Raw genomic sequence first — 19,630 nt, 5'->3', positions numbered from 1 at the left:
ACTTTCACTAGGATGGAGAGACTAGGTCAGTACTCCCCAAAAACGACAGCCTGTTCTCTTGATTTTCTTCCTTTCTGCAGTAAAATATTTTCAAATGGTTTTCTTAAAAAAAGTAAATGGATGGAATTTTTCTGAGACCTTGCATATCTAATATTTTTTTTCTGTTGCAACATCATGTGGAAGGCAAACTTGTTGATTATATAATTTTTGCCTTATAACCTTTCATTCTCACAATTGCGATGAAATTGCTATTTTTGTTTCAGGGATTTAATTACTTACAGAATAAAAACACAGGTTAATTTTAGCCATAGAAATTACTCTGCTAATGTAGATACGGTTGTCTGTGCATTATTTTTCTTAGTAATTTCTCTCTCTGCACACACACCCAACAAAAAGCTGCATATATAGTTTCTCTTGTTGCTTGCACTGCCTTTTCTTCTGCATTCTGAGAGATCTCAAGTTGTTCATCTAACATCATTGTTTCCATTTTCACTATATTTATATGGCTTTGACTGCTGCCTTTACTTTGAACTTGAATACTTTTGTATTTTAAATCTATCTTCATCTTTTATTGTATCCTACTTTCATTATATTTCAGATTATTTTCCCTATGTATCTTTCTTCCTTTTGTAAAGAGTTTGTATTTTCTTATAGCCTACTGAGATTTCTAATCACTTGTCTAATATATTTTCTTGTTCCTACAGCAAATCCTATAGTAGTTATTTGGCATTATGTGCCTTTCTTTTGATCAGTAGTATTTTTCATTGGAATCATTTTATTTTTCATTTAGCTAATTTTTATTAGTTACATTAATGCAAGCTTCATTAAAAAACTCACAGATTTCAGGAGTTAAAGGCAATAGAATTTTAATTTTCTCTGAAAAAGTGTTCAATACAAAAGTTTTTAGTGTCTGTGATCTTTCACTCTATGGGGATTCAGGGACCCTTGGTTCTTCAATTTTATGGCATTTTCATTGCCCAGAGCTTTGGAAGCCCCCACTTCAAAACAGGAGAAGGAAGAAGAGAGGGTGGAGAAGCTCTGCCAACTTCTTAAAATCCTTAGCAATGAAGTGAGATATATCGCTTCACTTACATTTCATTGGCTAAATCTAATCACTTTGCTTTAATCCAAAATAAGGAGTTGCTGAGACAACATCTTCACTGGGCAACTACCTCCTGGATTTAAATATGGAATGGAGAACACTTTTTTTTTTTTTTTGGTAGAAAACTAGTCATCCTAGCCTCATTCATCTCTTAGTAGGGAGAGGTCTACCCAGATCTAATGCATGATGACATTCAACATGTAAATATTACTCTCAGTTCCCTTCTTATTCTACAACTGGATGGTAGATAATTATGTTATCTCCTAACACAGTCCCCAATCTCTAGCTTGCTTAATCACCCGTAGCCTTGTTGATCTTAGATAGGATCTCAACTGCCCTAATTTTGGGGGGATCTCAGTACCACTGCAATCCTACTGGTGCATTTATAGAAACTCTCCCTGTTTCCACCTTCTGCCTACCTTTTACTTATGAATTCTAAACCTCCTTGATGTACCACTGCCACTTCCAATTTGTCTGCCAGGATATTGCTTTTTTTTTTTTGCCTAACTGTTTATGATAACATAAGATCTCCGGGGCTCAGTGGGAACATAATTCTGGTGGATTCAAAAAGTAGCACTTATTTGGTAATTGAAGGCCTTTTTGGTATGTCCAGGAGAGAAATCCCAGAAAGTATTCACATAGTAAGGCTGCTCTAAGTGTGTTGTGGAATGTAAGGGAATATAGTTTTGTAGCAGATTATTTCTAAAACACGTATTTTTCTTATCCTCTCCTGCATTGTAAGGCTGTTTTATACACTCCTCCCTTTCATATGGTCCTCATTATCTCAGTGAAAACTCTCCAAGGGGGAGCCAAGATCTTTTCCACAGGGTAGGCTTGTTGTTGGTCTGCCTCAGTCTCCAAAGCCAACTCAAGCTCAAAGCCTTAAGTCCACATCTCAGAGTTTCGTAGGAAAGCTGGGGAGTCAGGAAGTACAGGAGCCTTTGAAGTAGTACATGTCACACTATGATCTCCCTCCTGAGAATTAGCAAGAGTAGTGTGCGGTTGTGCTTTCTCTATGGGTTTCAGAAGGCACCTCCACAGTATATCTCAATTCAACCCAGCTACAAAGTAGGAGTTCAAGGTTACTGCGGAACCATTGTATTTAATGCAGTAAAACACAATGTGCTCTTTTATTATAGATTTCACATGATGTGTCTAATTTGATGTATACTTTTTCTCATCTTTTCGGTAAGTTTTGGAATATTACTTGTGTGAATTACTGCAAAAAACTCTCTTTCCAGACTCACTCCTAAAAGCCTTTTATCAAATTAACTTTCATCAGTCACTCCTCATGTGTCCTAGCTTCTCAGCATCAATCGTTTTAGTTGTATCTGGATTTTTTTTTCGTACTTTATTTTAAATTGCCTTATTTATTTCTTTATTTTTATGATTAGTTATATATACAGTGTGTCTCCCTAGAAGTGTATGTATTTATATAAATTATATGAGCTTATATACAATGTAAATAATTGTGTATATATAAAATTATTTATAGTAGACTGTAAACATATGAAAAATTGCTAAAATTTTATACTTTAGTTGTAGTGACATATTAAGATATTGCACTTTATTTTTTAGTCACTGAATTTATCTGCCTTTTGCTAAAATCTGTTATAAGCAAAATTTGAGTGCCATATATTTTTTACACATTGCCAGACTTCTAAATATTAGCATATAATTTAATATTAATTAAGACTTTTCAAAAGCCAGTTTAGATAACTGAAGTAAAGAAAAATCAAACTATATGATGTAAAAAGGGAAAAATCAATGCTTTAAACTTAGAAAGTAGGATGTCATTCCTTAATTCTACGTAGTAAATTGTGATTTATTTTTGTTACCCTGAGATTTATTACATTCCCACTGAATGTTGATTTATATAAGAGGACATTTTAAAAACAATATTCATGATCAGTATTAATTGGCTGATTTTTCAGAGGCAGTATTTACTTTCTGGAAGATTCACAAATCCCCTCCTCCCCACAATAAGGGGAAAATAGTAAGAAGTAGAGAAACTGAGGCCATTTAAACAGATGCAAGATCAAGGTTAAGTTGTTAAACTTCCAGTAACAAATGTACATTGGCAATGAAAAATGTTAAACATGTTTCAAAGAAATCTATGGATTAGTATTAATGAAATCTGTATTATAATGATGTCTTTTGCAATTATGCCTGAATTTCAAAAATATAAAAATGATTTTCTTAAATATATTAACGGGTTCCTAGATTTTCAAAGTTTGTGTAGTATAGAATTTATTTCATCTAATATTGTCCACAAAATGATGGCAAAACTGAAAATTTAAACCAAATTTCAGACTGTAGGAGATGAGACTTTGGGATTATTAGAAACATGCCACAGCATAGTCTTGAGTCATTTTCTCCTCCTATTTTACAAATACCAATGCACGGCTTTCACAGGGTGTGGCACCTTGTAAAGTTAAAAGATCACAAATACCAAAGGATAGTTTCTTTAATGAAGGCAGGTGTTTTCCATTCCCAATGTACCTTTGTGTATGCATTTCCATAATAGCATGGCATCTAATCTTCTCTTTGATGTAAATGCTCGATGAGAGTAATACCACATGGCTACATATGGTGGTTTTTATGGTGGGATGTAAAATATGAATTTCATATTTTTATGAGGAGACCAATATATTGTAGGTTGCTGGAAAGAATGAGAGCTTACAGAAACTGTTTAGTTTAAATACCACATGATTTTCTTGTTCTCTGAATCCAGGCAAATAGTGAGCTGTATCAAATTGTGAACTGTACCAAATGCTGAAGATATTTTCTCAAGGAAAATAAGGAAATGTGACAAACACCTAGGGAAATACTGTTTTGAAGAAGCAAACAAAATATTCACAAACTTTTATTTGTGGGAGATAGGGAAAAAAAGTTTGTCTATGTAAGATCTTTGAAAATGTATATCAGAATTTTAGAGTTATTAAATTATGATGATTAATAACAATTATCCCTCATAAAACTACCCTTACTAGATGTTAAACAGATATAAAATACATTAAATGCAATTGTGTGGTATCCATATTAGGATAAGCCTTCTAATAAACATAGTCTTTATTCACCAAACTAGAATGCAGTTGCACATATAGCAGCATTGGGTCATTTGTTATTAGTAATAAATCATAGTCGATGTTGTATGTTTATAAATTATTTAAACTTTGAGTTGTGAAAAGAATTCTAAAGACTAAAGTTATAAAATTGGACTTTGCTACATTATTTGCAGAACTTGTTTGATGTGTTACTACTAGAAATGATATATTTATTTGATTTTTTTCAAATGCTTCATATACAAAGTGAATCTTTTAGCACTTTAGGTCTGAATTTCATAAGCTAAGTTTCTATTATGTCCTTATGTCATCTGACAGATGGTATATTTTTTTTCTCCTCAACCTATTTTTTGTACAGAGTGATACACTAATAATAAGAATGAAATGCCTCTAATTTTTATACAGGCAAGATGATATTGCAGGAAAAGGAATCATCTGATGTAAAGTATTTTATATATTACAGTTTTATATATATATACACAGACATACAAATATATATATATATATTTCTCTCTCTCACTGAAGACAACTTAAAAATCTCCTGAAGTTTTTTTTAATAGATAAAACCATACATTGAGTATAATATATCATTGAGTTAGTGATTCCTGGTCAGTAAAATCAGGACTTATTTGTGATTGAATAAATGTATGAATTCAATTTATGATTGAAAGTAGTAACTGTTACTCTTAAGTAAATTTCAAAAGTAGATTCCTGAAATCATTACAAGAGACTTCAAAAGTCACTTAGGACATTCTCCTGCAATGAAAGACATTTAAACACTCCTGGCAGGAGACCAGGTAGCCATTAATTAAACAACTTTTTTGACAAACTTATCTCGTAAGTTTGCTCAATACAATTGCGAAGAGCTCAATAAATAGAAAGACAATCTCTATATTAAACCCAAATCAACCTCTCACTAGCTTCTAACATTCAGTGATTTGATCAGCATAAATATGATTTCAGTTTCACATGCCAGCAACCACTTCGTCTAGTCAATGTTTTCTTTTCTAGTGAAAACATTCCCAGAATTAAATATATATATATTTATCATATATGGTTTACAGATTTGGAACTGCTTTAGTCTTTATAAAAATGTAGTATATGGATTGGCAAAGAGATGAAATTAGTATATAATGATAATATATGGGTGAGGTATGTGTGTGTGAGAGAGTGTATGTTAGCAGAGTTTTCCTTTTCCAGTAGTTATCTTCATGAAAGTTTATTTGGAATTCTCAAGTGAGGAGTTCACATTTTAGTTGATTCCATCATTATATAGAGACCTGTAGAGTTTTCTTTTTATAATTGAAGTAGAGTTGTATTATTAGTTCATTTAAGAAGATATATAGGGCTTCCCTGGTGGCGCAGTGGTTGAGAGTCCGCCTGCCGATGCAGGGGACACGGGTTCGTGCCCCAGTTCGGGAAGATCCCACATGCCGCGGAGTGGCTGGGCCCTTGAGCCATGGCTGCTGAGCTTGAGCGTCCGGAGCCTGTGCTCCGCAACGGGAGAGGCCACAACAGTGAGAGGCCCGCGTACCGCAAAAAAAAAAAAAAAAAAGAAGATATATAGAATTTTATTTCAAAGTGATATCAGAATTGAAATGAATATTGCATACTTTATTTGGCAAATATATACATGTATATGTATCTAATTAATATACATTTATAATTTATATAAACCATCCTGAATAGTTTTTTATTCTAAAAAATTTAATTTAGTAAATAATGAACAATAATTCACCTCCCATTTTCTAAAACTAGGGTCATGCTTATAGCTTAGTGGATCACACAGTCAATAGAAAATAACTATAGTGTTACTTCTATAGATATTTCTCCTTTGCTGAATCTAAAGCAGTGTTGAAAAGAACACGTTCATAAGTAATAGATTGGTAATTCTTTTTCATAATTTAATAACTAGGTAGAATTTTTGTACCAAAACACACTGAAATTATGACTATTTTAGAGAAATATATTATCTCTTGTTTTTTATCATTTCTGGATATCTACATTAATTTTTTATAGAAACATTAGCATATATAGATATAGTAGTACAAATAAGCCTACAGTAGCAAGGCAGAAACTACTAACTTCTCACTAATATCTCTCCTTCCTATGCATACAGCCAGACTGCATTTACCAGTCTCTCTTGAAGTATGGCCATGTGCTTGGACATGGAATGGTGTGTGTGTGGTATGTGTGCTTCCAGGCCTCTGCCATTAAATTTTGTACACATGCTTCCCCAGGCTCACTTTCTCTCAGAAGACTTTCACAGTCACGAGATGAAGATGGCAGTGTATATCATTGATGCTCGTGTAGTGTAAGTTGTCCTCCACCAACGACCTTGAGCAGTCCTTTACTGTTACACGTTAAAGAAACTTCCTGTGTTTTAAACAACTGAAATGCAACCCTTCATCTGAAAGCAAATCCATACTGTGAAATTAGTGGGTGTAATGATTTCTAGACAGTTGCTTTGGCTTTACAGAGTTCTTTTTGCCATATGACATTGTGAAAGTAGGAATAAGATAAGCCTACTTACAATCTTAAAGAGAAGTAGTAAATTTTCAATGTCTGAATCCATAAGTTTAGAAGATTTACAGGCCTAGGCCACTGTAAAGTACGAGATGACAACTCAGCTGTCTTAGATTATTTTAAGTTTCAGTTACTTAAGTCAAATTATATCAATATACAGAAAGATATTTAGAATGGGGTCTTAGAAAAATGTTTTGTTTGAATTATGAAAATATTTATTATATGTTATTTTTTAAATTTTGGTCTCTATTAATGATATTTTGATACTACATAAGTGAGAAAAAACTAAAGATTTAGAAACTAAAAATCAAAAGCTGCAAACTCCTTTTAAGTCAAATTTTACAAAATGAAAATTTATCAGGTGCAAGGAATCTATTAGAACATAAATTTTCAAAGTCATTGTCATGTAAATATATGTCACCTTTCTAGAGCGTACTCTGCTGACTTATCATATGAAATGATTCACCAGGTGCACCTGCCATTTTATTTATTCTCTGTGCTTTCAGCTTTCACTTGCTCATTCACTCACTTATCCAATGGAGAGATGGAAATTATATTCAGAACACCTTGCTAGTGTCTGTGGGCAGGAGGAATTAGTCTCATCCATGGCTGGATTCTCCAGGAGATTACCATATAGTAAGATAAATGGTACATATCAGTATATAAACAATGGACCTTATAATGTACACTTTTACTCTCACATTAGCTCAACAAATTATTATTGAGCTTCATGTACATTCCTGCCCTGGAAACCTAAAGGAAGGAGTGAATGTGGCTGGAGGTGGACAGTATGAAAGAATTTACCAAGAAAGCAATATGTTAATTAGCTTGAGTGAAAAGTATGAACTGGAGACATGCAGAGGGAATATAGGCCTTTAGGTAAAGAGGTATGGATTACTCACCATATTTGAACAAATGCTCAGGTATTTCTAAATTATTAGGCATTTTGAGGAGGGATGGGGAAATAGACTAGAAAAGTGAACATATTTCTGATCTTTAGGGCCTTATGTTACATGACACACAGTTTAAAAGTTACCTTACTCAACAGAAAATTGGGTAGGTATATAGGTGTATTAAGAATCCAGTCTATGTTCAGAGCTTTAGAAATTTAATAGAGTGAAAAAGAAAAAGGGTTTCCCTCTGGACATGTCTTGTGGAGGACACTCTGAGGAAGAGGGGCAAGCCTTAACAAAGACAAGAAGATGGAAAGTAGAAATACCATGGAGTTTTTATTCATTCCTCAAACATATTAATAAATTTTCCATACCCAAGTTTATTAATTTTTGGTACATTTTAGGCATGGTAACATTTTGCTTTTTCAAGTGTCTCATAATAACAGATTACAAATATAGGGATGAGAGTAATGACTATTTGTTTTTATACATTTGGAGTAAGAAAAGCTGGGGCTTAAAAATTGAAATTCTACCACTGGAAAAACTTCCTTCAAATATTGACACAGTTTCCAGATTTATTGCTTGGGTTCTGTTCGAATTTCTATTCTAAAACTCCATTTACTGTGGTTTCAGTAAAAACTCAGTCCCGACTGAAACTTGGTATACCAAATATCAGCTCTGGAGTAATGGTTGTTTTTACCAATTTTCCAGAAGATTGATTTAGATTGTTTTGTGTTGTATGACTGTAAAAGAACAAAACAGAAAAGGATTCACTAGCTTGATATTTTATTCTGTCTGTGTGTTTTAACTCCTTTATTTCTGGCAGTCCATAGTACTATTACAAATAACGTATACTGAATGTAATCAGTATATGATTATACTATTTACACAAATAAAACATTTGGGCTGTTAACAAATAAAATAACACTTTTATAATAAGAGTAAGAATGGCTAGATTTCCTTCTTTATCTTGTCTGTTTTACAATGTCTAGAGGCATATTTTGACATCATACATGTCAATATACTAATTGTGAGGTCTGACAAGAGTTAAGCTCTCAATCTTTGGCCCATTTGAAACTTTATTAGAGCTTATTTGACTTATTTTTCCTCTCTGATTTATTAAGGTATAGACTTAATTAGCAAAACAATATTCTGGTACACCAAATCAAAGTTGACCTCACTGAAGCTTTAATTCCTCGTCCTAGTTTTTACCCTTGGGGATAGTAGACATTTCAGCTGATAAAACAAGGTTAGCAGATTGCCTGAGTCACTTTGGTTAGTGATCAGTTCTAGAGAAATCAGTAGGGGCAAAGCAGAGTAGGCAGTTAGCACAGGTCTAAGTGGACAGTGTTCGGAGAGAAAACAAGCCTGTTTGCAGAAGTTGGGAAACAAAGAAGTGCTGGTCTGGGCAACCTTAAAACAACAAAGTCAGAATCATGAGAAGGATTATATTATTAGTCAACAAACAACACTTAAATTTGATATTGAATCAAAGTCCATATACAGCATTCTTCGACATATCTTTCCCTAGGCAGAACTTGGCTTATTGTACTGACATATCTAAATTCCCTGTAAGAATCAAGTGGGGACACCTGCATGGGACTTGAGCTGAGAACAAGGAGAATGAAGACTGACATACCTATTGTTCTTGAAATTCCATCACACCAGTGATGTTAAACTTACTTTACAAGATGGAAATTACTGGTTGGAAAGTAATATGTTTATAAAAACTTCTAAATATGTGCAGTGATTGCTTCAGCTAAAGCCTATGAGTGTAGGATGGTATGCTCTTAGAAACATGCTGACCCTGAGAATTTAAGTAGCCAGGATGACACTTGAAATGACTTCTATCATCTTGATGTATGTTTTTCCTTTAGTACTTGTCTGTAAAATATAGTGAATTATAAAAATCATTCAGCATATAATATTCACTTAATATATGGAATTTTCTAAAATGATGTTAATATGTACAATTATAGACTATTTATTATTATATATAAAAGACTGATGACCCACATATTAAATTTAATACAATACAATTTAATGGACATCTACATGAATCATGATATGTGTAAAGCCTTGTAGACAATATAATTATAAATATTTATAAATATACATATAAAGAGATATAATCCTGATTTGGGAAAGTTTTAGGTCAAATGGGTGAACTAGAAAAAATGCAAAGACAATGACGTTGTTATTTGCGGCATTTTAATAGTCTCTTAAAATGATTACATAATGAAATATGTTTTTTATCTTTATTTAAGCACCCTAAAGTGTGACATAAATTATTACTCACTAGAAACCAACTTAGACATATTTGAAAATGCTTCTGGCAAGAAGTATGTGATCACCTTTATAAAGATCACAACACTTAAGAAAGGAAAACTATTAATGCAAGTATATACAATTTGTATACAATTTTGTGTATACAAATTGCTATTAGGCTCTTAAATGAATAATGTAAGATAAATTCAATAGTACTAATATTATTAAGTTAATTTGGTTTAAAACTAATTAATATATAACTTATTAACTATGCCAGTAACTTTTGTTAGAAATCAGTATAAAATGTATGTAAAATTCTCCAAGTAATCGTCTTAGGAATTTTTATTTTACCCAGCATAAATCCTAAATATGCATTTGTATGATTGATGAACTATTTAGAACCAACGATATATTGGGAAAATAATTTTTAGCCAGTGTTAAGCACTATTTAATAAATTCTCACTCATTGGTCAGTGCTACTTATTTTCAGCTAAGATTAAATTCTCTAGAGTTCAGCGTTTTGAACTGTTAAATCACCTCACCAGTGGATGGCAGTCACCTAATAGCTGATGAGGTGTGGCCTCAGAGTAACCTACTTTTAACTCATTAGCTCATTTGAATCTCTATGGTGTGTGAACAATTACCTTTCATTCTTTTATTCCACATACTCATTTGTTCTCTTCAGTTATTCCTAGGATAATATTTAAAATCTATTTCTTTCAATGAAATGTTTGAGATTTTATTTTTTTTTAAGATATTTAGATATGGGCTTCCCTGGTGGTGTAGCGGTTGAGAGTCCGCCTGCCGATGCAGGGGACACGGGTTCGTGCCCCCGTCCTGGAGGATCCCACATGCCACGGAGCAGCTGGGCCCGTGAGCCATGGCCGCTGAGCCTGTGTGTCCGGAGCCTGAGCTCCGCAACGGGAGAGGCCACAACAGTGAGAGGCCCGCGTACCGCAAAAAAAAAAAAAAAAAAAAAAAAAAAGATATTTAGATAATCATGAACATTCTTTGTGCTCAAATGAAAGCATTTTTTTTTTAAAGATTGAATTCACTGCAACCAACAATATTAGGATTCTTCTTTTTAGGTTCACTGTAAATATATGCAACTTATTCTGTAGAAAATATGGATTATTTCTGTCTCTACTACCTTTTGTGTTCATTTGGAAACCATAAGGTAACACAACAGTAGCTTCAGAGATCACTCATTCAGTATTTCAAATAATTGTTCAATGAATGATCACTTTAAAAAAAAATTTTGCAGCATGATGTTTCTAGGTCTTTTATGCTCAACAGTGTCTAAACAAGACACTTTTTTTCTTGTTTTGGGGGCTTTTCTCCCATGGGGGATGTATCAAAGAGGACTTCCTAATTCAGTTCTTTTTCACTCTGCTCTTATCATATACAGACAGAGTTTGGCTCTCAGTTTCAATTCAATAGTCATTCACTGAAAACTTGCTGTGCAGATAGTTAGGATGCAGGGTGTGCTGAGATGAGCAAGACAAGGATCCTGCTCACAGGGAATCCACTGAATTATATTTCACCCCTCTTTGGACTTTAAAAGGTTTCCTTTTTTTTTTCTTTCATACTTAAAATGCTGTGATAAAGAGAACTGCAGATGACATCATAAGTATTTACAAACTTGAAAAGATAAATGCTATGGATGTAAGATTTGTTTAAAATGTTCAGTCCAAAGGGATTTCTCTGGTGAGGGGGAAGTGGGGAGGTGCTGCCAGGAGAACAGGCCCTGAAGATATCTGTACCAGAGATGCCATTTCTATTTTTCATGCCTTTATTGATCCCCTTTCTCTTGAGCCTATAAATATGATTCAGTCTCTTCCTTCCAGAAAAATACCCTCTCTTCCTTCTGACCCTGGACTGTCTTGTACTCTTCTCATCCAAGAGTGCAATCTAGTTCCTTCTTAGCAACCCTCTCATGATATAGCCAAACTCACTGACACTGTCCAAATACAATGGACACTTTCCAATCTTGAAATCACTTAACTTCTCTATAATAAAAAATGTTTATAGCTACTAAAATAAAATAAAATAAAATGTTCAGTCCAATAAAAATTTCCTTAGGCAGCTCTTTGTTTTTTGGCAAATGAATTATCAAGGAAATTTATGCAATAAATAATCCCTTTGCTAACTGTGTCACTTTCTTCCCTTTTGGGAATATGTTTTCAGGTTTTGAATATCTATTCATGTATTTCATTTCTGTAAACCATATACCTTATACCTTCACTCCATTGTTATTATCTCTGCCTAATACTCAGCAGACTGGGGTACACAATAAGTGACTTACCTATTGATATGGTTAACCAATGACAGAGCTTACATTAAAATACATATATTCTACTTTTCAGAGACTAATTTTTAGTCAAACCTAGTAGTAATTATAAAACAACTCAAAAAGTTATATGATTTGGTAAGCTGAATCGAGACATTTCGGACTTTAAATATTTAGGTTCTCATCAGGATTCCAAACCTAAAATATTTTAATATATCATTGCACATTTGTTTAAATCACTTTACATATAACATGATATCATAGTTCTCATAACGCAAAGATGGAAATGAATCAGGAATTATTATCCACAGGAAACCTGACCTCATATAAGTGCCTAAAGCAGATCTTCTGATACCAAAGTCAGTGCTTTTAGCATTACTCCACACAAATGGTTTAAATATAAACATTTTTTATTTGTATGCATTGAGTAATTCAGTTTGACTTCAGTGATATTATGTAGTTATATAGTTTATATATATATATAATATATTATATAGTTTCCATAAAATAGTCTGACCAAAAGAGAGTTAAATTCCTTTTGCCAAGATTCACTGAAAATTGTAAGCTCTGTCTCTCTGTCAGTGCGACCTGTGTTAGAAGAAATGAAATTGAACACAGGGGGTGAGTAACATGTTTTACCCACACAGTATCATTGCAGGAACCTGAGGTTTTCCCTTTTGGAGACTTCTTTTTTATTAAAAAAACAAGAAATATGTGATAAATATTTTTTAAATAAATCATACCTTTGAAAAGTGGTTGGTATAGCATGAGGTCCTATTGGGGAAATGACAAATCTGTGTCCCCCTGTTTTCCTCTAGCAGCTGAACAAGGCATATATAATAGGGAGTGTAGGAGATAGAGTACAAAATAGACATTTTTATAAAAAGTCCGCTGTAACCTAGTGGAGTCACAAACACCATTGTACTCAGTCTTCCTTAATTTTTATAGTCAATAAAAATCAGTTTTGAAAATGCTTGCAAATGTATGTCTCCTTATGATATTAGAGGTAACAAAGAATGGTAATAGATGGACTATAATCATTCAGGTATGTGTTATTGAGTAACTGGGAGGATGATTTTTAAAGTATATTTAAAATCATGAAAATTTAGAATTTTACCAAATATATTTTTAAATTTCCTGCTCCTCTCACAAAGCATAGAGGAAAGGTATAGGCAATTTAAGAATATATGGCACTTGGGATCCCCTTCTTACTCTGTGGCAAATGTATATAATGAGTTTCAAACTTTGATATCAAAACCATTTCCCCATTCCATCTAATGTGCATAAAATATTTTAAGCTGAGTTATTATTGTAGATTCATACCCAGTTGTGAGAAATAATACAGAGAAATCCATGTACCCTCTACCCAAATAACATCTTGGAAAGATATCACAGCTAGAAAATAGACATTGACATAGTTCACCAATCTTATTTGAGTTTCACTGGTTTTACATGTACTCGTTTGTGTTTGTGTGTGTGTGTGTGTATATGTGTGTGTGTTTAGTTTTATCCAGTTTCATTACATATGTAGGTTAGTGTATCCATCACCACAGTCAAGATGCAAAGCGGTTCTATCACCACAAGGATCCTTTGTGCTGTAGTTTTATAACCACACTCATATCACTCCCACTACCCTCCACCCCTTACTAACCTTCACCATCAGTAAGAACTAATCTTTTCTCCATCTCTATAATTTTAGTTATTTCAAGACACTATATAAAAGGATTTCATCTTGATTTATCTATAGAGTTTCTGAATGTATCACTTTGTATATTTTCTTAGTATTTGCTCCAGGTATTGAAATGCTATACATATATGACTTATCACAGTCTACCAGTTTTACCACTTCTGGTAAAGTATGGAAACCTTACTTCCATTAGGTCCTTTTGCCCTGACACTTTTTATTCGTTTTGACTATTCCTTCTTTACATGTTGAACACTGCATCAGTTGATGGTATAATTTTTGTTTTAACCATCATATAGCCAGAAAAATGCAGCAGAGTAGTCTATATTGTATTTACCCATATTTTTTGTTCTCTCACTTGTTCTTCCTTCTCGATGCTTCAAAATTTCTTCTTTTCTGTTTGAAGAACTTTAACTTTTCTTTAAGACGGATCTGCTAGAGAAACATGTTCTTAGTTTTCCTCCTTCTAAAAATATATTTATTTCCCCTTGATTCCTGAACGTTGGTTTCACTGGATAAGAATTCACGATCAACAGTTCTTTTCTTTCAGCACTTGAAAAACGTGCCACTGCTTCTGACCTCCATAATTTCAAATGAGGTCATATATTGTCATTTGAAATGGTGTTTTCTTATAGGTAATATGTCTTTCTCTCTGGCTATTCTTAAGATTTTTTTCTTTGGATTTCAGGAGTTTAATTTCACTGTATCTTGATTTGGACCTTTTGGAGTTTATCCTGTTTGAGTTTGCTCCTCTTCTTGATTTTGTACGTTTATTTCTTTTGCCTAATTTGTGAAGTTTTTGCCCATTATTTCTTAAATTCTTTCGCCTCACTCTCTTTCTCTTCTTTTGGGACTTATATGGTACCAATGTTGGATATGTTGTTATTGTCCCACAGGTCCCCAAGATTCTGATTTTTTGTTTTTTTCATTGGTTTTCCATTCTGTTTTCTCTCTCTTGTTCAGATCCAGTGACTTGTATTGATCTGTTCTTAAGTTGACTGATTCTGTCCTCTGTTGTCTCATTGTACTATTTATCCAATCCAGTGAGTTTTTATTTTGGTTGTTGTATTTTTGACTTCTGTACTTTCCTTTGGTTATTTTTTAAAATAACTTCTTTAGAGTGCTGAGATTTTCTATTTTGTATTTGTTTCAAGATAATTAGTAAATGCTTTTTAAAGTAATTTTATGATGGCTTCTTTAAATTCTCTGTCAGATAATTCTAGCATCCGTTTCAACTCAGTATTAGCATCTGTGGATTATTTTTTCTCATTCAAGTTGTGTTTTGCCTGGTATTTGGTGTGACCAGTAATTCTTTTATTATCACATCCTGGACATTTTGGTTATTGTGTTAGGAGACTCTGGATACTATTTACATCTTCTATTCTATTTAGGTTCAGCACTCAGGTCCTGGCTTACATTTGTGGGCTATGGTTCCACCAACAGTTTAACTTTCAGAGCCTTTGTGTTGCTATTTGGTCACTTTGAGTTGTCTGTTTCCACTGGGAGTTGTACTGATCCCTACTTGTGCCACCTAAGGAAGCAAGGCCTCCTGATGGCTCTAGGTGGGATAAATGGTTCTTTAGCTCATCAAAGATCACTTCAAGGGCTGGGTAATTGTTATAGAAGGATTGACCCACTGCCTGTGCTGCCCAATTGACCATAGTCTCTCAGTAGGGAAGGGGAGTCTCCAGCCCAATGGAAAAAGAGATTGCTTTCCATGACAGTGATGCTCCGGATTGATTCCCCTTGGGTGTGGCCCAGCCTCTCCCGATGTTCTTGGTGGGAATCCCATTTGCTCTGCGATAAAATGAGTCTACCTAGGCCACCTTCTGTTGCTAGGTTATGGTTGAGAGAAGCCAGGCTTCAAATGCCTTTTACAATTGGTTAGAGAGCCACTGTGTTATTCCTTAGATTCTGGTATCACTAACCAGTCCCCTTTCCTCTTTCTACCTTTCAGAGTACTCCTTTAGTCACCTCTTGCTTAATTCCTGGTTTTATACCTGTCCTTAGTGGAGCATATAGTGATATTTAAGTTTTTTTAATGCTTTTCCAAAAATGATTTAAAAGAAGCATAAATAAGCAAGATGCTTAAGAGATCTGTGAAAACAAGTGTTCTGTGATAGAAAAGGTGGTTTGAACCAAAGAATATATTAAAAGTATTTAACAGACAGTACAGCAGAGGCACCAACCAGTCAGAGCAAATTTAACGTCAGGTACACTACAGGTGTTTTTCAGCTGAAAGTTAGCTCTGATTTAAAAAAAAGCTTAACAGGTGTCTCTACTGCAGAGAACTTTCAATATGCTAAGGTTCATTGTTGGTTTCCTGGAAGGAATTGAGCAGTCTTAGTTTTCCCAAATTTATCTGGGCATAGAAGTGAACTTTGTTTTTTACAGCTTTTCTTGGTACTGACAACTCATGAAAGACTTTGTGAAGGAAAGCCATTTTTGTCACCATCAATATCTACCTCATCCAAGGTATTGTACTTACTAGATGCAATAATTTAATTAAAAAGTTATTTCTCAGAATATTAAGGAACATTTAATTCTACTTTGATTTTTAAATCTGATAAAATATTTCAATATATTTAAACCTTCCTTTAAAACATTTCAGGAAACCAGATTTAGACATATGGCCAAAGAAAATGTTTATTGTGTTAACAGTAGCAACAGTACTTTAGAAGAATCAGTAACAACAGTAGTAGTGTGTCTAACAGTAGCAACTTTTCCTAATGTTGTTATTCACATTTTCAGTATTTTCTTTTTCCAGCTTTAAGGGACAATAGGATCGAGCTGGTTCGGGCTTCCTGGCATGAACTGAGTATCAGCGTCAGTGATGTCTCTCTCTCTGATGAAGGACAGTACACCTGTTCTTTATTTACAATGCCTGTCAAAACTTCCAAGGCCTATCTCACTGTTCTCGGTAAGTGCAAGGGACTAACACCATGTGATCTCAAGCCAGAGAGATGTGTACAACTACAGCAACATGATTCAATAACAAATCTACACTTTGAGGATCATCAAAAAGCATTAAAAAATCACTTAGTCATTTCCCCCATTTTATAAATAGATAAAGGGAGGTGTAAAGATTTTTATGACTTCCCAAGAGCAAACAGCCATTTTGTTTCTTAGCCAACAATAGACACCAGGTTTCTTGATTTTCAACTAAATTCCTTTGTGTCAAATCATCTCTAGATTGTACACATGGTAATCCTTTTATAAAGTGATAGAATAATGAACATAATGACTTCAATGTGTCTATCAGATGCTCCTCCACCTTATCATCAGTCACCTAATGGGGTCTTCCCTAATATCCATTTGCTTCCAAATATTACCATTTGTGTATTTTAGTGTATTTAAATGACCCTAACATTTCTATTTGTCTTCTTGCCTTTTAGCTTTGTAGTTTTCTAGATTACTAAATAAAGTACATAATGTCGCTTGCGCATGCAGCTTGTAGCTTCTTTTTTTTTTATTCTCTAAGTATCGGGCCATTTTTCTAAAGGTTATAATGACACCAAAAAGCAATACATTCATAGTTTCTGAGGAAATAAGCTTGCAGCTCACAGCTCTCTGTGATTCCACAGACGTCAGTGGCCCAATCAGCTGAAATTGCTGGAGTTCATTGAAACACACCTGTGTACTGAACAAGTTAGAGGAATTTAAAGATTGATTTTTTTTTTTTTTTGCTCCTAGCTTGCCTTCCTTTTTTGATAGATAAAGGCATAACACTGCATTTAAACGAACTAATGCATGCTGTTCTTCTGGGTGAGAATATTAAAGTTAATCCTGCTAGTGAATTGGTTTTCTACATAGGATATGAAATATGTTTCTTTGCAAGTCCCACTGGGACTATTGTATAAAAATCTTCACAAGTTTGCCATTAAGGACAAAATACACCCACTAAATGGAGTATCTCAGGATAGCAGCTGCCTAAGATTAATGTATTGTTCTGTAGAGAGCCAACTTGAAACCCCAAGAAATAGGGAAGTGGCTAATTTCAGTTTATTAAATGGTGATGTGACTTTTTTTTAAAGCTATATGAAGGTGAACAACAACAACAAAAAAAAACTAGCCAGCTAATGGAGTATGTTGATCTGTCATTTATTTTTGTTGTTCTTGTTGTTTTAGTTTGTATTTCTTTTATTGGCGCCTTCCAACATTCTTACATTTTATTCTTTTCAAACTGAATTAAATAGTACAATAAAGTAACTTTCAGTCTGCCTTTATTATTGAATACTTTTAGAAGAAATTTTAATAAACCTCTGTCATGACAGCAGAATATTATTGCCTCCAAAATGTGTAATGTTCTATTATTTAAATCATCAATGTCTATCTCTGAATATTAGTTATCTGCTTATTCATTGGATGATTTGGGCTAGAAAAGGTAATAAGTAGCTAGCATTAACTAGCATTAAAAATAATACATATCATGCTCCACAAAACTGCAGTTAGGGGGTGTAGCTCAGGGGTAGAGCATTTGACTGCACAAAACTGCAGTTACATTTCTAATACAAATGACATCAAGAGACATTCTCTACTTTAGAAGAATCAGAAAAATAAGTATAGTTGTAATTATTAATGAATCCCTTATTCCAAAATGCATTTTCTAGAAAAAAGTACACAGAGGATAACAATATTTTTTAAGATTTAAGAATTCTGAAATCAGGAATGAAATATGCTAATTTGGTTAAATCACAGTTTGTTAAAGAATGAAAAAATAAGTTTTGTGGATTTTTTTTAGCCCAATGCAAACAATCTACTGTCTTAAATCCCCACACTTGTAAATCTTAAGATATGGTTGTTTTTAAGATTACAAAGAGTATTTCTGCAGGTAAAATTTAATTAAAAAAAACTACTTTAAATGCATTTTAAATGCTTTCTGGATAATATACACACACATATGCATATTTACACAGACACACATACGTGTTTGTATGTATGTGTATATATATCTCGCTATATATTTTTATATATTTTGTCATTTATTTTATTATTATTATGTTTTGGTTTCTTCTTTTTTTTTTTTTTTTGCGGTATGCGGGCCTCACTGTTGTGGCCTCTCCCGTTGCGGAGCACAGGCTCCGGACGCGCAGGCTCAGCGGACATGGCTCACGGTCCCAGCCGCTCCGCAGCATGTGGGATCTTCCCTGGCCGGGGCACAAACCCGTGTCCCCTGCATCGGCAGGCAGACTCTCAACCACTGCACCACCAGGGAAGCCCTGGTTTATTATTCTTGATTGAAGTTATTGTCAGTTAAACACCCAGTTTAGTTTTGTTTGTGAAAGTAATAGTCCTAAGAACAAATCAACCATGGAAATTAATGTTTATTTCATTCATTTGCTTAAATTACAGGTGTTCCTGAGAAGCCTCAAATTAGCGGATTTTCATCCCCAGTTATGGAGGGAGACTTGATGCAGCTGACTTGTAAAACATCTGGTAGTAAACCTGCAGCTGATATAAGATGGTTCAAAAATGACAAAGAGATTAAAGGTAAGGAATGGAGAAAGATCTCCAAATCAAAATTAATGTGCTGAAACTAGTGTGAAGTGTTAGATCCAGGGCATTTTACATTTTCCTTTTCAAACCACAGTCACTTTCTGATTAAGTGTAATTTGAACCAGATTTACCTTAAATTAGGTAATTTTACAAGGTATATTAATATTATCTCTGTGTGCCCCATTTTTCTCTTACGTAAAACAGTTTTAACATGATATATATCTAGAGACTTTCCTGGTGATCCAGTGGTAAAGAATCCACCTTATAATGCAGGGGACGTGGGTTTGATCCCTGGTCAGGGAACTA

General features: G+C 33.8%; 1 protein-coding gene across 7 annotated transcripts in view; it reads left to right on the top strand.

Moving 5' to 3' along the window:
• Nucleotides 1-19,630, top strand: part of CADM2 (cell adhesion molecule 2) — a gene marked incomplete at both ends in the record, with an annotated part of 1,071,386 nt that overhangs the window by 891,995 nt on the left and 159,761 nt on the right. For 5 of the 7 annotated variants that reach the window (XM_079704577.1, XM_079704575.1, XM_079704579.1 and 2 more), the window contains 2 exons: nucleotides 16,596-16,748; nucleotides 19,181-19,318. The exons of 1 other annotated variant lie outside the window; for it this stretch is intronic. In XM_079704577.1, coding sequence (XP_079560703.1) covers nucleotides 16,596-16,748; nucleotides 19,181-19,318 — 291 coding nt within the window. The remainder of the gene's footprint in view (nucleotides 1-16,595; nucleotides 16,749-19,180; nucleotides 19,319-19,630) is intronic. One more of the 7 variants, XM_079704578.1, reaches the window with a different exon arrangement.

This window comes from Hyperoodon ampullatus (assembly GCF_949752795.1).
Source record: "Hyperoodon ampullatus genome assembly, chromosome: 5".
Classification (NCBI taxonomy): domain Eukaryota; kingdom Metazoa; phylum Chordata; class Mammalia; order Artiodactyla; family Ziphiidae; genus Hyperoodon; species Hyperoodon ampullatus.
Note: the sequence above shows the minus strand (reverse complement) of the source record. Positions and strands in the feature narration are given on the sequence as shown.